Source organism: Epinephelus lanceolatus, chromosome 11 (assembly GCF_041903045.1).
Source record: "Epinephelus lanceolatus isolate andai-2023 chromosome 11, ASM4190304v1, whole genome shotgun sequence".
NCBI lineage: Eukaryota > Metazoa > Chordata > Actinopteri > Perciformes > Serranidae > Epinephelus > Epinephelus lanceolatus.
In genome coordinates this window covers 12,770,950-12,787,571 of record NC_135744.1, presented here as the reverse complement: position 1 = coordinate 12,787,571, position 16,622 = coordinate 12,770,950, and the positions used below count along the sequence as shown (strand labels likewise).

At 40.3% G+C, this 16,622-nt stretch overlaps 1 protein-coding gene across 1 annotated transcript; it reads left to right on the top strand.

Moving 5' to 3' along the window:
- Positions 1-346: 346 nt before the first annotated feature.
- psmg1 (proteasome (prosome, macropain) assembly chaperone 1) lies at positions 347-15,336 on the top strand. The gene is made up of 7 exons (XM_033610846.2): positions 347-553; positions 3,113-3,216; positions 7,118-7,263; positions 10,416-10,478; positions 10,609-10,807; positions 14,308-14,438; positions 14,560-15,336. The coding sequence occupies exons 1-7, from the start codon at positions 435-437 to the stop codon at positions 14,635-14,637; spliced, it is 840 nt and encodes a 279-aa protein (XP_033466737.1). The 5' UTR covers positions 347-434; the 3' UTR covers positions 14,638-15,336.
- The last annotated feature ends 1,286 nt before the right edge of the window (positions 15,337-16,622 follow it).

Genomic DNA, 16,622 nt, shown 5'->3' with positions numbered 1-16,622 from the left:
TATATTGCTTGTTTTGGATTTGCATATTTTGATTTTGTATTTTTGTGCTATGTTGTCTAACTGATGTTACTGCCGGTCCTGGCCAGGACACTCTTGAAAGAGAGATTTTTAAAATATTATATTATATTATATTATATTATATTATATTATATTATATTATATTATATTATATTGTTTGCTTTTGTCCAATCTGGAAATCCATCGGTAAAAAAAAAAAGAAAAAAAAATTTTTTTCTTCCAATGTAAATTGCAGAATCTGTTTTGAGAGATTAGCTTTTGTCCAGTTTTGCTGAATTTTTTATTCTGAAGGATTCCAGGTTTGAGGTTTTTAATTTGAAGGGGTGTCGCTTCCGGCGGAAGTGGCGGATGTGTGTCATGGCTGCAGGTCTGAACCACTAGCCAAACTTTCGTTTTCCCCAGGAAACCTCGTGATTATGGCGACGTTTTTCGGTGAAGTTTTGTCGGTGTACTCTCGGGCCGTGGAGGAAGATGAAGAGGAGCTCGATGAAAACGAAGAAGATGAAGAAATCCGCAGAGAGCTGGAGGAAAAGAGGTAAATAATGTTAGCATGCTAACGTTAGCATGGAGACAGGGAGTCAGAAAGCGTGGAAATATTATATTAATTAACGCTCAATAAAGATTTAGAAATTACTTTTAATACGTGAAATTATATGTGGCCTTCATCTTTATATTTCCCTTTGTTAATATCTCCCGCCACTCTTTGATATAACGTTATTTAGCATCTGAGGTAGCTAGCTAACATGACACATGATATTTGAATAACGTTAACACTTTAACGCCCATCCCTATTATTACACCACCTAACATACTATAATGTAGTTATAGATACAGGGATATTTTTTTAAAATCATTTTTAAAAATCATTTTATTTATATCTTTATTTTTTCCAATCTGTTTATTATGTTCAATGTGTACAAAGAGGAAATAAGACATTAATTAATTAAGACAGACTTTGTTATTGGAAGAAAATAAAAACAAAGTTAAAGTTAAAAATTTAGAAAAAGGTAGGAGAAGAATAAAAAGAAAACCCAAAGTAAATTTATGATGTGATAATGATGTCATAAAATTAATAGCAACAATGATAGATATATTTTTTATTTTATTTTTTGTTATTTTATTTATTTCTCTGTTTTTTCCAATCTGTAGAAAGGACATAAAAGCAAAGTTAAAAATTAGGAAAGGTAGGAGAAGAATAAATTAGAAATAAATAAAATAATTATATGATAATCATGTAATAACAGCAGTTGACATTTTTATCTTTCATTTTTATTATTATTTTCTATGATTTTGTTTATTTGTTTCTTCTTTTTACAATCTGTTTTTTTCTTTGAGGTGTACAAGAGGATAATGACAAAGTATTATGAGAGACAATTTTAATTAGTAAAAAAAAAAAAAGTTAAAAAAAAGAAAAGAAATTAATGTGAAAGACCAAAATAAATTAATTATATGATAATGTAACTCATAGCAACAATGGTAGGTACTAATTTTATTTTATCTTTTATTATTTTATTTTATTTTATTCCAAAGCAATATTCTCCTCAACATGTACAAATTAATTATATGATATTGATGAAATTAAACTAATAGCAACAATGGTCGAATTTTTGTTTTTTTTTAATTTATTATCATTATTATTATAATTATTATTATTATTTTCTTTTCTTTTCTCTTTTCAGTGTGTGCAAAGATAATATAACAGACGATTAAAAAAAGCAAAGTTAAAAAATAAGAAAAGGCAGTAGAAAATAATCAAGAACAACCAAAGTAAATTAATTATATGACAATAAAACTAACAGCAACAATGGTAGATATGTTTTATTTTATTATTTAATATTTTAATTTATTTTATTTTATTTTTTTTCCAATCAGTTTGGTCTTTTCAAAGAGGACATCACTGAGGATTGAGGCAGCAAATCCCGTTAGAAAAAAATAAAAGTGAGGAAGTTAAAAACAAGAAAAGTCAGGGGGAAGATAAACAAGAAAGACCAACGTGAATAAAATAAATGATAATGATATAATAAAACTAATGACAGCAATGGCAGTAAAACACACACACACACACACACACACCAGGAAATGAAAAAGACAAATGAATAAAACCAAGACCAAGTAATGGATCTGTGTTATTACAGGTTTTATCAGCATTTGTCAGCAAAGACATACATTCAGTTGCCAGTTAATTAGGTACACTCAGTTTGAACTACTACAGTCTAAGGCACCAGTATTGCAGTAAATCCTACCTGAATGTTATAATGTTGTAATTGTAGTTGAAGCTGATTTAGAGTGTTGATGCATCTTTACTTTCATTTTTGGGGCTGTGGTTTGTGCTGCTATAATGACGGGTGTTTCCGTTTTTTTGTCCACCCCATTTACGGCAGGTGTAATAACAGAAATACCTCTCTGTATAATGCAGGACAGCTCAACAGCACCACAAACTACGATCATAAAGTGATCATAAAGTTGAATTAGCACCTCTTCTGAATGTAAAAGGCATGTCACACTTATTTTAAAACAGTTTCACCATAAGGCCGTCATCATGGCAGTTGATAAAGTACTTCAGTGGTGCATATTTCCAAATAAAGTTACAGTTGAATGATCACACACAGTGAACCCTGAGCTTTATGGGCCTCAGGTTGCACGGTTGGCAGTCCTGTCTTGACTGCAGCTGTCAAATATTTTTATATAGTGGAGTGAAAAATATAATATTTCCACCTGAATTGTTCTGGAGTAGAAGTACAAAGAAGCATTACATGAACAAGTTCAGATACCTCAAAATGCTCCTACTTAATGTTTGAACAAATGTACACCACTGTTTAGGGGAGGGTGTTCTGGTTATTGTGGTCAAGAAGATTAATTTAAGTAGACAGAGGTTGTGTTAACATTAAAGTTTGAGTAAAAACCTGAGAAATAAGACCATAACAATGTTGGTAAGGTGAACAGTGCTGAAGAAACCTGTTTGCAAATAATTGATTCAAGGACGTAATGGCGTTATTTTCAGGCACCTGCTACCCTGATGGATTTAATAAATATTTTAGGTGCACAGTGTTTTTCCACAACTGTTCTTTCTTCTCTAACGCACGTCTTTTATCAGGGAGGTTCATTTGCACTGGAGCCCTGACGTCTCCGAGTCGCTGAAGTCCGGAAACAAGTTGCAGTGTTCAGACTTCATCCTCGCTGTGGGACACAACGCTTCCAGTAAGTGGCTGCTTCCAGTGTTGCAACTCTCCTGTCTGCTACATTACCTGTGATGAGACACACCAAACTGACATCAGAGAACTAGCAGCAATGAAAGCCAACTGTTGCGTTGCCTCACGTCGCCTGTGTCTCGGCCAAAAAAGTTGCACATGAACTAGGGTTGCTCAATTATGGAAAAAAATCATAATTACAATTATTTTGGTTAAAATTGAAACCCTGATTATGCAAACGATTATGCGACGCACGTGATGGCTTATATTGTTTACACGATGGCATGTCATTTCTGTCTCTACGTGGTCGCACGTTTACAATTCTCCTCTGCTTTCTGTATCACGCACAGAGGAGTTCGGACCCGATGTGCGCACACACACAGACACGTGCGCAACCTCTCTCGCTCTCCCTCTGCCATTTTCCGCACGCTGTTTTTGAAATCTTCCGCGATCACCTGCCCCTCGCATTATTCGTAGTTCACCAGGCGGTATTACGCATGCACGGCTTCTGTAGAAGACAAAATAACATCTCCAGACCTCAAAATCATAATCGCGATCACCAGACGATTAAGTGCACAGCCTTAACATGAACACACTGCAAAGATTATAACAATTGGCCAACCAGCATGTATGATCTGCAACTGCGTGAGATAAAGGATGAATAACTCAACACCAGCAGGTGTCAGTAGTCTGTAGTTAGTTAGCCTAGTTGGCCATTTAGCACATTAACAATACAACGCTGAAAGAACAGAACATACTTACTGTGCATCACTGAACAATAACACAAACCACCAGGAAACATTTCTGCTAAAGAGTTCAAAGAGCCAATCAGAGTGATTTTATTCACTTACAGGCTCCACTGTCTCTGACGCTGATTCAACATGCTGAATCGACTGAAAAAAAGCCAACAAGGGGCGACAGTGCAGGAAAACACTGACCGTGGCCTTAGTGTGTCAGGGCCTTAACACCCAGTATCTTAGATTAAATAAACTCCTCATGCTGTGACATCACTAACAGTATATCTGGACAATTTTCGGGCTCCATCTGTCAGACCTCGCTCGCTCGCTGTGTGTTAGGAAGACATGTTATAGTCTAAAACCTTAATGTATTCATTTTACCACCGCATACATCAAATTAAAGCAGAAAATCCTCACAGTTGAGAAGTTGGAACAATTTAATTTTTGAATCCATGAATGCAGTAAAGAGCACATAGCAAACACAACATTTAACGTGGACAGGACAACATTAAAGTGCAATAAAGTACATTGTGAATACTCATAAGAATAAAGATAGGTAAGTGTGGAGAAATAAATTGCATAGTAATGAACTGATAAATCAGCAAAATGATGATCTGGATAACAGTTAAAATTTGTTTCAGAGTTTATTAAAAACACTTTTGCAGGATAATAAAGTAGTGGTCATACAGTAAATATCCATGCTGTGTATGAGCCCTCATCATGTGGATGGCAGCAAAGTGTTAAAAAAATCTAACAGCTTGTGGGGAAAAGCTGTTGCAGAACCTTGTGGAACAGGTTCTGATGCTGTGGAACTTTTTGGCTGATGGCAGAGGGGAGAACAGACGGAGGGGTCTTTTACAGTTGCAAAGGCTCTGCGTGTGCACCGCCTCTTGGATGGTGGGAAGAGAAACCCCGATGATCCTCTCTGCAGCTCTAACAATTCGTTGCAGGGTCTTTCACTCACATGTTTTGTTGTTTCAATATCATACTGTGATGCAGCAGGTCAGGAGACGTTCCACAGTGCCTCTGTAGAACATGGCGAGGACAGGCGGCGGTAAGCTGGCTCTCTTCAGTCTTCAAAGGAAGTGGAGGCGTTGTTGAGCTTTTCACACAGCTAAGAGACCAAGGCCCTGGTTTCAGTTTCAGAAAGCAGGCTCAACAAACTCTGTGCCTAATCCTGATCTCCGAGCTGACGGAGCCTGAGCTGGGAAACTCTGAGTTTTCAGTTCCACAACAGGTGATCAGAATTAGCTCAATCAGCTCTGAGTTTGTTCAGCCTGAGGGAAGCTCGTTCACGGTGAGCACCACAAGCCATCATCAGTGGAGTGCAGGTAACATGATTCTCAGTGGCAGAAAGTGGAGTTAAAAGCAGAGCCACTTGTTTCAGCCCAACTGAATTTTATTGACCATGAATAAAGACTTTGAACATGTCTTCAAATAACCCCAAAACATCTAATGCTGCAGCTAAACAGCGTGAGTTGTCATGGGAAAATGATGTTATATAATGTGATGCGTTAATGCGTCTAATATACAGAGAATATAGAACATTTTTATATCGTAACAGTGTTCATGTATTTTAATATCATTTGCTATGTCCTCTTATTCAGCTGTAATCGGATGGAGCCCAAACACACTGGGCAGTGACTCAACATCAAACACAAAGATATTGTACAGACTGGTAAAAGTTTTGCTTATACTAATATTCTGTCAATAAAAGGCTGAGGTTAATTGAATCGCTGTGAAATGACTTCCAATTCACGCAATCTCCTTTATGCTCAGATGGAGCTATTATGGGATGTTGAGTCCCATAAATGAGCCAATTACACTGCGGAATCTTTGAATATATGAAAAGTATTCATGAATCACTGCGTCATGTGTCCACGTAGATTAATTTCTTATTAACACTGACAAACCTGCAGTTCTGTGGAATTCCTCTTTGATGATCCATTTTGATTTATGTTCAGGGAAAACCACAAAAACGGGCAAAAGTCTTTTCAGAGCCAGAAACACTTTTCTTACAGCCCGACACACCGCTGCCTCGCTGATGTTTTCAGTGTCTGTGATTTTATAAAGAAAAGAATCAAAGAGCAGTGCATAAAATTTGCTGCAATGATAATGTAAATCCACTGTGTAATATTTGATACATGTGGGTGGAACAGATTGTTAGATAAATGATAGAGTGTGAGGTGAAACTGTATTTTTCATATAGACACTCCTCCGGGAAAGATAAGACGTCCAAACTGGGTCTAATCACCTTCTCTGGATGCTACAGCCTCTGAATAAATTGTCCCTCACAACTTTTGTGGTGGTATTCAATACATTGCATCATGCTCTTATTTTGAAAGGTTGGTAACAGGAAGTAGTTTGAGCTGAAGTTCTGTATCTTGTGTTGTTGGCTGTGGAAAAGCTTCGTCAATTATAATGTTGTTCAGCATTAAAGCAGCTCGACGTTACACTTAATATCTGTTGCCGTAAATCCTTAAAACACGACAACTTTATTCACATGCTATGTCTCTCCTTCCTGCTTCATGCTCAGTGAGCCAGTAGGTTTGCTTTACTGAGTATGTTGCTATAGTAACTGACTCGGGTTGGGTTACACTGAACTGAGATGAGTGAAGGCTCAACATACTCAGAGTTTTCACTAATCCTGCTTTCTGAAATAGTGCCCAGGAGTCTCATTAAACATTGTGTATGCCGTAACGAGGCTTGAAAGAGGCGTACGCCACTTCCCGCACAAAAGCTGCAATCTATAGAAACTTTGACCCGTGCTTACAGACATTTTGGAGACACAGATGGTGAGGTGGAAGCCTGATTGTAGAAATTTTTGGCTTTTGTCCGTACATACAATTTAAGCATGGATCCTACGCATAGATTTGTAAATGAGACCCAAGGTGAGGTCATCAGAGATGTTCACACCCTGGAACTTAGTAGTCCTGACCCTCTCCACTGTGCAGCCGTTTATGGACAGCGAGAGTGATCATACGCCATCCTCCTAAAAGTCCACCACTATCTCTTCTGTTCAACGATCATCAATTATCAAAACAGTTGCCAATTAATTTTCTGTCAGATGATCAATCTATGAATTGTATCAGCTCTAAATGAAAGTAGTTAGACCTGTCCCGATGTCTGCTGTGAGAAGAGGTGTGTAATTTTAATGTCGGTCTGTCTCCACAGGGTGTCTGTCAGCGTACGTCCTCACCTCTGAAAACTGGGACGCAGTGGGGCATGCATCCGTGTGGAACGAGAGGAGCGGGGCTGTAACTGGGCAAACCAGCGAGGAGTCAGCGTGCGTTTTCTACCGACACAAGGACAACCCATCAGTGAGTGACACACTGAGCAGAGCAGCGTGTGTTTGTGCTGTTTGATTAATGCCTCAGAAAGCACCTGTTGTAAACTTCAATAATAATCGTTCAGTTTAATGAGTTTGCTCCTGATCGTCTATGTAAATTGTTTGTTTATTTCCTTGTGTAATTCGAGCGCATCGTAATGGCTGTGCACAGTTTATTGTGAAGCTACAAACAGACGACACATTAAAGCAAGCCTGAATTAATTGGAGCATCATAAGGAATGCAGATGCTTCTGATGACAATAAGAATTAATCATAGAAACAGTAATAGTTTGTTGAAGCACTTTATATAATGCATGAATCCTCTCACATCATGTCATAATGAAGCTGTTTCAAGAATAAAATGAAACCCCACTTCAGTTACAGAAGTTGAAAAAGTAGTCTGTGACATCCAGAATTAATGAGCCGTAATCTGCAGTCTCCTCCACAAACTGTCAGAACACAGAGTTATAACCGACCAGTCTGGTGTGTGTGGAGGTGTGTGTGGTTATTTTCTATCAGCCTGGTGTCGTTTGCACGTGATTTAATCAAGATAAACATAGTTAACGGCTGTGTGTGAAGCGTCAGATTTATCACACGTTCCTGTTCTGCTGCCTTCAGACAGCTGCAGCGTTTTAATGAGCGGAAGGAGAAGATTTTCATTCAGTGTGAAGCAGCTGTGAACAACACATACTGCAACACCTGTCAGCTATTAATGTACTGATGGACTCAAATTCCCGTTATCATAACCTCAATGTTTAATGATGATTTAAAAGCATCTATAGGTTGGAGAGTGTGTGTCTCTGTGTATTTTGTGCATGTTTGCCTGTATTGACTCAGGGTGTAACAGTACATTGAGTTGGATCATGTCTGTGTCACCATTTTCATCTCAGAAATCATATCATCACAGACTTTGTGGTATCAGCAAATATTGTAACCTTGTCCAAAGAATCGATATAATATTGTATCGTGATGAACCTATTATTGACAGTGGACAGTAGAGAGGTTACTCAGAGTCAAGGGGGATAGACATTCACTGGCCTTTTCATTAGGTACACCTGTTCAACTGCTCATTATCTCAAATTTCTAATCAACCAATCACGTAGCAGTGGCTCAATGCATTCAGTCATGTAGACATGGTGAAGACGAGCTGCTAAAGTTCAAACGGAGCATCTGAATGATGAAGAAAGTTGATTTAAGTGACTCTGAACGTGGCATTGTTGTTGGTGCCAGACGGGCTGGTCTGAGTATTTATTGGGATTTTCAGCACAACCATCTTTAGGGTTTACAGAGGATGGTCCCAAAAAGAGAAAATATCCAGTGAGCCAAAATGCCTTGTTGATGCCAGAGGTCAGAGGAGAATGGCCAGACTGGTTCAAGATGATAGAAGGGCAACAGGAAGTCATATAACCACTGGTTACTGCAGAAGACCTTCTCTGAACGAACAACACGTCCAACCTTGAAGCAGATGGGCTACAACAGCAGAAGACCACACCAGGTGCCACTCCTGTCAGCTAACAACAGGAAACTGAGCCTACAGTTCACACGGGCTCACCAAAACTGGACAATAGAAGATTGGAAAAACCACATTCAGATGGAAGCATGGATCCATCCTGCCTTGTATCAACGGTTCAGGCTGCTGCTGGTGGTGTAATGGTGTGGGGGAGATTTTCTTAGTACCAACTGAGCATGGTTTAAAGACCACAGCCTACCTGAGTATTGTTGCTGACCGTGTCCATCCCTTTATGACCACAGTGTACCCATCTTCTGATGGCTACTTCCAGCAGGATAACGCACCATGTCACAAAGCTCAGATCATCTCAAACTGGTTTCTTGAACATGACAATGAGTTCACTGTACTCCAATGGCCTCCACAGTGACCAGATCTCAGTCCAATAGAGCACCTTTGGGATGTGGTGGAACGGGAGATTCTCATCATGGATGTGCAGCCGACAAATCTGCAGCAACTGTGTGATGTCATCATGTCAATATGGACCACAATCTCTGAGGAATGTTTCCAGCACCTTTAGGGTTGGGTACCGAAACTCTGTACTTTTTGTACTTACATTCACGTCGGTACTACCAAGTACTGATTCACTTAAAATGAATCGGTGCCAAATTTCGGTACCTGAGGTGGAGGTGGAGCGAGAGCACATGACTCGCACCTCAGACTCAGCAACAATGGCGAGCCGAAAGCGGTCCAAGGTCTGGCTGCACTTCACGCCAGTCGACAGAGACAGTGCTCGCTGTAATATTTGCGACGCAACGTGCAAGGCAGGCAGGGGAAACACAATTTAAGGAATTGTATTTATTTCTAATTAAATGGTTTTATTGAATTTTCAAAATAAATGCATGTGCAGACAAAAGTTAACGTGCAGTACTGTTCCTAAATGTTCTCAATAAAATGTTGAAACTGAGAAGTTTAGACTTTAAAAAGTACTGAAATAAGGTACCGTTTGGTACCGGTACCGAATTCCAGATACTGGTACCGGTACTGTATCGGTTCAGTTATGAACAGTACCCAACCCTAAGCACCTTGTTGAATCTATGACCCGTAGAATTAAAAAGGAACCAACCCGGTACTAGGAAGGTGTACCTAATAAAGTGGCCGGTGAGTATAAATTACATGTAAAAGGGGTCCGGACACAAAGGGGCTATGTTGGGGTTGTCAGTATGAGTATGTATGTGTGGTTTAGGGCTGCAATCAATCAGGGTTCCCACAGTCAAGAAATTCCTGAAAAATGTATTAGTAAAATTAGAAAAACTGTTTTTCTATGGCCTGAGAGAATTTTTGGAAAAGTTTTGAATATACATTATTTCTGCCACTTTAAAATGACAGCTCCATTTTGATAAATGCCTTTTTCCTGGACTCCTCTCTCCTCGTGTCTCTTCTCTGCCTCCTCTGCTTGCATCTCAGGTGGGAAGGACTAAGAAGCAAGGAGAGGAGGAGAGGAAAGGAATCAAGGATGTACAAACTGTGAAATGAGAACATTTTCATGTGTTAGTTTTTACTTTTTAATTTGTCATCCATCTGTATTATCAGTCTTTCCTGTCTTTAAGTGACACCTGTATGTTTCACACAAAGTTAAGCATGTCTTTAATCTATGACTGTTGCGTAAAATGTCTCTTGTGTTTCTTTCTTTGAAGGTTTTGGTTTGCCAGGTGACTTGCTACATAGCTGAGGACCAGCTTTTCCAGTGGACAGAAAAGGTACGTTTATACAGCAGAACCATGTTGATGGCTCTGTGATGAAATTGTGTTGTTATGCAGAGAAATTCAGGGCATTTCTCGGGGTGATCACAGTGGTGAAGGTGATGTTGTGTGTCTCTGTCTCTCGTAGGTATTTGGCTGTCTGCAGCACAGACAGCTGAATGTGACGGTGCTGTCAGACAGCTCTGTGGCTGAGTACAAGACAGCAAACTATGTGTGCAGTAGCTCCGCTCCCTTCCTGCGCTCTCTCCACACCAGTGCCTTCAGTGGTCAGCCTGTCTGCAGGTCACTGGAGCAGCCCAACATAGTTACTGGACTTCCAGCTGCAGGTATTTTCCACACTTCAAATTTCTGTGTTTCAGGTGTCTGAAAACTCACATTAGCCCCTTAAACACTGCCTGTTCACGGCAGGAACATTGTGCTGTTATGCCACCTCCCTGTTCTATAAGACACGATCCCGGAGTGGAGGGACAGAGTTGTCTCACCTTTAAGCTGCCACGTGAGGTAGTAACAGTGCTGAAACATTGTCTGTATAAACAAGACAGCAGGAAGGATGGTATCATGGGCAAGATGGGTACGACGTTTTGACGTGCTATGTGTGCAACCCACTGTGGGTGATTAAAAAAGCAGCTGTTAGCAGCTAACTCAAAGAAGAAGAACAGTAGCTGAAAATATCTGCAAATTGGGAAAAACGAGGATTATTATTCTGCAACTGAAGCCTGTAGATCTTTAACTAAGCACACCACAACAAAAGGCAGCAGATGGCATCAAACCAAAAGCGTCTTTTACACTGCCTGTTCATGGCAGGAGTATCGTGTTGTTATGTCGCCTTGCTGTTCTGTATAAAAAGTACAAGTGCGGAATGAGGGGACAGAGTTGTCTCACCTTTAAGGCGGCATCGGAGATAGTAATAGACAGCACCGAAACAAGGTCTGTATAAACGGGACAGCTGGCAGAATGGCATCATGGACGGCACAAGTGTAACATTTTGACGACATGTTATGCGTGCAACCCACTGCAGGAGATTTTAAAAAGTAGTTGATAGCAGTTAGCAGCTAACTCAAAGCAGAGAAACACCAGCTGTAAATGTCCGCAAACTGGGAAAACAATGAGGTCCAGGAGCTCTTTACCCTCTGAGCAGAGGACAAGATCAACCACCATATAACAGAGACGGTAAATGTTCGTAATTGTCATGTTAATGCCATTGTTACTGTTCATGAAGCGCTGCTGACATGTATGTTATATGTCACACAAGAGGCCGACACTGTTGTGTTACATGTCATGCCTCTTTTGCTTCCGTGATGCCGGCATGCTGTCTAAAATCACACACTAGAGCAACATGATGCCACAGTTGTTTGCTTCTGTGTAAAAATGCAAAGGCAGCATAAAGGAGGGACTTTTTAGCGTCTCTATAGCGCCTTCTCTGTGTAAAAAGGATTATTAATTGGGATCCATCGGCCAGGCTTTTCCTTTTGTATTCATTCATTCATTTTCCGTACCTGCTTATCCTGGTCCATTGGGTGAGAGGCAGGGTTCACCCTGGACAGGTCACCAGACTATCACAGGGCTGATGCATAGAGACAGACAACCATTCACACTCACATTCACACCTACGGACAATTTAGAGTCACCAATTAATCTGCATGTCTTAGGACTGTGGGAGGAAGCTGGAGCACCTGGAGGAAACCCACACTGACACGGAAAAAACATGCAGGGCCTTTACAAAACCAGACTGTAACCACTCCCACTCTGTCTCAGAGTGTCACTCCATTTGTAGTCACCTTCACAGCTTAATGAAGCTCCCTACATTCAGGTGTAGAGTGTAAACACAGCAGCAAGCCTTGGGACACGCTTTGCCGCTCTGAGAAAGAAAAAGGAGCTGTCGTAACCATGGAGAAAAGTAATAATACTCCCATTATTCGAACTCCCATTTAAAGTTCTTTATTTGTATTTGTATCACATTTATTTGATTCCTGCTGCTGTTTACCAGAATTTTGGTAGTGCATATTATCCTTTTGCCAGTCAAATAAATAAATTAATCAATAAATAAGCAAATAAAGTAATAAACAAAGAAATAAATAATACATAAAGGGGTATAGGGCTGCAACGATTAGTCGACTAAACGATGACTAATCAACTATTAAAATAATTGGTGACTATTTTAGTAGTCGACTAATCGGTTTGAGTCATTTTTCCTCGAAAAGAACTATAAAAGTACCCCAAAATACTCTTATTGCAGCTTCTTACATTCAAATATTTGCAGCTTTACACACTCTCCCATGACGGTGAATTAAAAACTCTTTGGCGTGAGTATGAAACAAGACATTAGATGACATAATTTTTGGGTTTGGTGGAGACAGACCGACATTTTTCAACATTTTAACACAATTTTCGATAAAATTATTAGTCGACTAATCGAAACAATCGACAGATTAGTTGACAATGAAAATAATTGTTAGTTGCAGCTCTAAAGGAATATAAAATGTATCCCCGAGATGTACTTGTGACATTTCTTGTATTTTACTTTCTTGAACATATTATTGTTTTTCACTCTGATGTTTTTAAGCTGCTCCTTTTGCAACAGTTCGTTACACTTTACTGTAAAGAAAACATGACTACTGTTTTATAGAGACCAGAGAGGTGTATATTTGATCCTCAACGTAGCCTTACATTGACAACATCTTTACGACAATATCAAATGTCTGTCTTAGTTTGTACAGTTTACATTTCTCAGGGTATTCGCTTGGAACTTGATTTGTACGGAGCCTCTTCCATGACAAACACAGTTTTGCATTGCACATGGTCAGTAAGTCGGCATCGGTGCAGGCCTGTGTTGGAGGGTTTTATAACCCACTTCCAGTCCTCGCTGGTTGGTTTGGGACTGCTCTTAATGTGGTGGACACTCTGTGTGAACGTGGAAACAGTGCAAGTGGATAGAGCTCGAAAAGCCTGCAAACTATACACAGAAGGGCCCTGGACAGCCGGTGGATATGAACCCAGAATCCTCTTGCTGTGAGGCGGCAGTGCCATGACTGCACCACTGTGATTCCTTGAAAAGTCATGGTAACGTTTTGAAAGTTTGTAGGAACCCTGTTGATAGTAGGGCAGAGTCTGTGCATGATAGAGAGGGGATGTGTTCTGTGGCTGGTTTAAAATGCAGTCTGAAAGAATGTGTGTCCTCCAATAACGTCTGCCAGGAAAGTAGAAACTTCATTTTCACCGAGGTTATTAGGCGTGATCTAAAGTACACACCGGCACAGACTGTTGATACTTATGCCAACATAAAGCAAGTTGACAGAAGACTCTGTAGGCTTCATCTTTTCAGTATACACGTGGAGCAAAAGTATGACACTGCAGACCTCACTCTGATCACTGCTCACTATGAATTTATGAGCTAAAATGCTGCAATTGCAGAGCAGTCATCCTGAAAGTGACATAATGTCACCTGGATGTAAATGACAGAGTGTAAACACACAGCAGGATATTGGGGACACCTGTTAACCCCTTGTGTGGACTATAAATCCAGCTTTGGCTGGGTTTGATTCTCTACTTTGCTCAATTGTCCTTGAGCGAGACACTGAATCCCAAATTGCTCCTGATGTGTGTATGTGGGGGGAAAAGTCTCTTTGGACAGAAGCATCTGCCAACTGAATGAAATGTAGTGCCATTAGTGGTCCTCTCCACTCTCTGAGCTCACACAGTCCTTTATCCTGATTTGGTCATTTTGGTGCTGGTGCACTTACAGATACTCAAAGGCCTCAGCCGTTCTGATTCATATTCTGGTCGTTGGATAACCTTGCATTCTTCTTCTTTTATGCTGTTTCATCAGTACTGAACCACTGCGAGGTCCACCGCATCGCCACTGTTGTTTACCAGTGTTACAGTGATGTCATCGGCCCTGACTCTGTCACCATGGAGACCTTCAAGCCTGCACTTACAAACCTTGGCAAGTCCATACAGGTGAGCTGCTTTTCTTTTTATATTTAAACGTCAGAGAACAACTAAAATGTATCTGAAGTCTTTCCATGTTCTCCTCATTGTTAACACTTTGATCTCCTGTTTTCTCTCTCTGTCCCCTCAGTTGGACACGTCTCCGAGCACAGACGTCCTTCGCAAATTTGTCAGAACCACCAACATTCAGAGCAACCTTTATATCTGAAAATGACCATGTGGCACACTCAGTACGCTTACATGCACAGTGAAGTGGAGTTACAGCTCAACTAGGCCATTTAACTGGACTACTGTCCTTGTCCCAGTATACAAGCACGGTAGGGGAATCCATTTATTGACCCAAGTATGTCCGACTCCTCTACGATAGGTGGAGATATGCCCCCTTTCAGCTTGTTAGTATTGGACCGTTTTCCAGTTGACCTATTACGTCACAGACCAAACAATGGACGAACAAGTTAGCTATGGTTAGCTAGCAGCTAACTGGTTTTGGTCCGTCCAAAAAGTCACAGCTCTGGATGTAGATTGCATCATGTTGTTACCGGCTTCTTTTTCTCATGCATTTAATGCCTTCAACTTCCAGGTCAAAGCCCGGGGCGGAAAATGTGGAGCATGCTCAGAGCGCCTCGGCCAGTTTGGGTCTGATTGACTGTATACATGTAGGAGGAATTAAACTCCCAATCATATTATATTGGTGTGTTAATCCGACTTTGCGAAATTCAATTTAGTACTATTTAAGTGGGACTAACATGTTAACATTTATTTTAAAAATCTGGTTTTAGTCAGACTGACACAAAAAAATCAATTTTCTCTAGTGTCATGTCAACGTACTGACTGTGCAGTGCAATGTAATTCTGTTTTCCTTTGGTAAAATACTGTAATTTTTTAATAAAGAAATTAAGTAAGTAAAGCCTTTGTCTGAATGTCAGTAGTTTAATGATTTACTTAATTAGGGCCCAAGCACGAAAGTGCCAGGGCCCAACATTCTTGCAGGAACCTATTGTTGTTCAATAGAGGTTTTTTTTCTCCTCCACAGTGTGCCATGTTGTTTCTACAGTAGCCCAGAATGGGCAGCGAGTATGGGAATCTTAGGATGGGGAAGGATTGGCCCACCTTAAGGTGTAGCCACCATAGCTGTGTAAGCTACAGTATGTTGGCTACACCTTAAGGTGGGCCATTCACCGTTGTGAGCATCTCAAATTGTGCAGGGGTGTGTTCGCTGCAGTAACACCTCCCAAAGTCGGCAGCAGGGTTTCTATGAAGTGCTGTAAAGTTTGGTTGATTAACAGCACACATCAAACACACATTAAACATGGCTTAATAGAGACAAGTCCACAAATCAGCTTCACTATAACTCGCAGCATTCACAGACAAACACTTGTCTTTATCTGGACACATTTTCCCCACAAATATAACATGCTAACGTTATTAGCACAAGCCTATGGCATTTTACATTGTATAAATTAGCCTAGCAGCTAGTGAACTTTTCCTCTACTCATATTTCAGCCAGGGACAACAGCAACATTTAACAAAGGTAACGTTACAAAATTCTGCTCCATTACAACTCACAAGGTTCACCGACAAAACAACTGTCTTATACCAAACGTGTTTCCATACAAATACAACATGCTAACGTTATTAGCACAAGCCTATGGCATTTTACATTGTATAAATTAGCCTAGCGACAAGCGGAGATTTCCTCTGCTCATATGAAGCCAGGATAAATCACACACGCGATTTAAAATGCTATTTTCCTGGAGGCTTTATTGTCTTTTCAATTTATTGTTTCTTATCTGTGAAATTAAAGTAAATTTCAAGCTTTGTTTCCACTGAGGGAAATGGTTTCAGCTTACAGAAACAGACAGGAGGTCTGCGTCGCTGCGACGTGTAGTTACATTTCTGGGGAGGTGCATGTCAGGCTACAGTGTTGGGTACAGCGCCATAGGTACTGCGTTGATATGACGCAGAAGTATAAATCCTGAATTACTCTGCCTCTGAGTGGCTTACTCTGACATTCTTACTCTAACCTTAACCAATCCTCCTCTTGCCTAAACCTAACCAGTCTAACCAACAAAGGCAACGATGGCTGGCAAGTCATAGGGAGACTAGGGTAGGTGGTTCCTTCACCATCCTAGGATTTGCAAAATTGCGAACGGGCAAACACTCACATTTCCTGTCAATGACCATAGTTGTCCT